This window comes from Nestor notabilis, unplaced genomic scaffold (assembly GCF_000696875.1).
Source record: "Nestor notabilis isolate BGI_N333 unplaced genomic scaffold, ASM69687v1 scaffold17356, whole genome shotgun sequence".
Lineage (NCBI taxonomy): Eukaryota > Metazoa > Chordata > Aves > Psittaciformes > Psittacidae > Nestor > Nestor notabilis.
The window spans coordinates 8,899-11,173 of NW_009932568.1; the positions used below are offsets into that span (position 1 = coordinate 8,899).

The window sequence follows — 2,275 nt, forward strand, 5'->3', positions numbered from 1 at the left end:
CGAATGCTAAGAAACCTGTGATATCTACGTTTTATAAGATAACAAAACCAGTATTGCACCCCATATGCTTCACTACAGTTTTTTATTATTATTATTATAATATATACTATATTATGCTACATAATTTGTAAGAATTTCATTTCCTTGTCGATTTGGAATAATAATAATAACAATAATAAGAATAATTAAGAAATCCCCCAGTGAATTAATATAAATGGAAATAACAGAAACTCCAGTTTGGAATGACATGATTTATGTACGTGATTCTTTAATATCCAGCCAATTTGAATAGTGATGTTTTTATGTCCACAGTCAGTTGAAGATGCCAATAACAGCGGTATGAACTTATTGGACCAGTCTGTCATTAAAAAAGGTATGGATTATTCCAACAAGCTAGACGAACTTGTACTGTGTAGCAAAATCTGCATGATATCTTTTTACTTTGGGACAATTAATTTATCCGGGAAGCAGGGATAGATGGCAGCAAGGTCTATAGTTGTTTGGATCGGCAGAGAGAGTGAAGGGGAAATGGAAGATCCGTGAAAGGAAAAGTTTGTATTCCCCACCTTCCCCTCCTTCAAAGGATTTAATTACCCAAATGTCTCTAATGGAGCACCCCATGCTCAAAAGTAGTTTCCAGGGGGGGCCCTTGGCTTTTAACAGGAGAAGACGGCTGATTCCCTTTGGGGATGAAATGTATTTCCCAGGCCAATCAAACGTGAAGGGGAGAAAAGGAAATACTTATGGAAAGACAGCCTCGACCTCCTTCCCCCTTTCTTCCAAGAATCCCCCATTCCCCATGCCCATTTTGTAAATCTCCCTACATATGCGCACATGATTTAGTGTAACTGCAGAATCACCCCATACTGTTAAAGGGAATGTGATATTAACAAATGTTTGCAGTCTCTTGTACAGCTGTAAGCAAAATAATTAACTAATTAAACTAATTAAATGTAATTACAATAACTCATTTCGGGCGTATTGCAGCTGCTTAATTTTTTTACATTTCTCTGACAGTCACTCGAAGATGCTTGGCGATTAGTGTTGTGTTATGCTGATAGACATTAAACAGATCACACGCTGCAAATGAAATTATCTAAGGAGTTTCTATTTCTAGATTCAATTTTAAGTACCAGAGATGAGGCTTAGAAATGCTGTCCCTTATGCTTACTATCAGCAGCACTTACCTCTTATTTGTCAAATGCGCACGAACACTTTAATAGGGATTCATTCTACATTCTAGAATGTAAAGCAAAATAACAGGGAGGGTGTTTATTTGAAATGTATTCAAGGCAGCATGAGGTCCTTCAGTGTATTTATTGTTTTTTAATTTAAATCCTCTTGCACACACACGATCAAGGTCTGGTTGTTTGAGGGAGGACAGGTGAAAACTGGAAGACCATTTGGCAGCATTATTTAGGACCATCGGTTGAACAGTCGAAGGTGGTTTTGAGAAATAGAAAATTACTCACCTTTTGTTTTGAATATATATACTGAAAAGTTGTTTCTCCTGGTCTAGTACAGTTTGAACGTTCAGTCGGTTTTGTGCTCAGAGTCTGTAACCTGATGGTTTCTGCTTGTATTTTTCTCTCCCCTCCTCCCCTCCTCCTCTCCCCTTCTCTCCCCTCCCACCCCTGCTTAACACCTCATACTCGATGTTTCCTCTTGGGTGTATTTGATTAATTGGTGCTTGATTTGTGGCCGAGAGACTCGTTCTTAGCGTTGCTCCCTTTGCGCATTTTCCTTTCGCAATCTGTTTTTCCTCAGAACACTTTTCTGCTGATCACCCTGGCCAAAATACTTTTTTTTTTTTTAAACCACCCCACCCCCTGTCTGTGTCTCTATCTCCTTCAGGGACAGCAGAGATTGAATGCGCATGCTGGGCGGTACAGTTAGATAGCGAGTAGCACTAAAATGCGAATATTAGTAATTATATGCATTAGGTGTAGATATAGGAGTGCTTAATGTGTATGGGCATTGCAAGAGCCCCAGGTCGAGCAGCTGCTGCATAATCCCAGATAGGTGGGATTACACGCATTTATGAGCAGCCATAAGAAGAGATACCCTGAGTTTTTATCCATGGTGAACAGGGCAGATATGCATTTTGGAAATGTTACTAAAAAAAAGATCCTGAGATCTGTTTTAAAGTTGCTCTAGCAGTGTTTTCTTCCTCAGAAGTAATGCTAAGCCCTAAGAAACTTCTCATCATAAAGCAACAGTGGGAGCTCAGTTGCTTTTTGCACAAGGAGTTTCCTGGGTACAGAGGAGGAGAAAT

General features: G+C 39.3%; 1 protein-coding gene across 1 annotated transcript in view; it reads left to right on the forward strand.

The window, feature by feature from the left end:
* Nucleotides 1–373, forward strand: part of LOC104407243 (transcription factor AP-2-beta-like) — a gene marked incomplete at both ends in the record, with an annotated part of 5,973 nt that extends 5,600 nt beyond the window's left edge. Inside the window, one exon of the mRNA XM_010016472.1 lies at nt 313–373. Coding sequence (XP_010014774.1) covers nt 313–373 — 61 coding nt within the window. The remainder of the gene's footprint in view (nt 1–312) is intronic.
* Between the last annotated feature and the right edge of the window lie 1,902 nt (nt 374–2,275).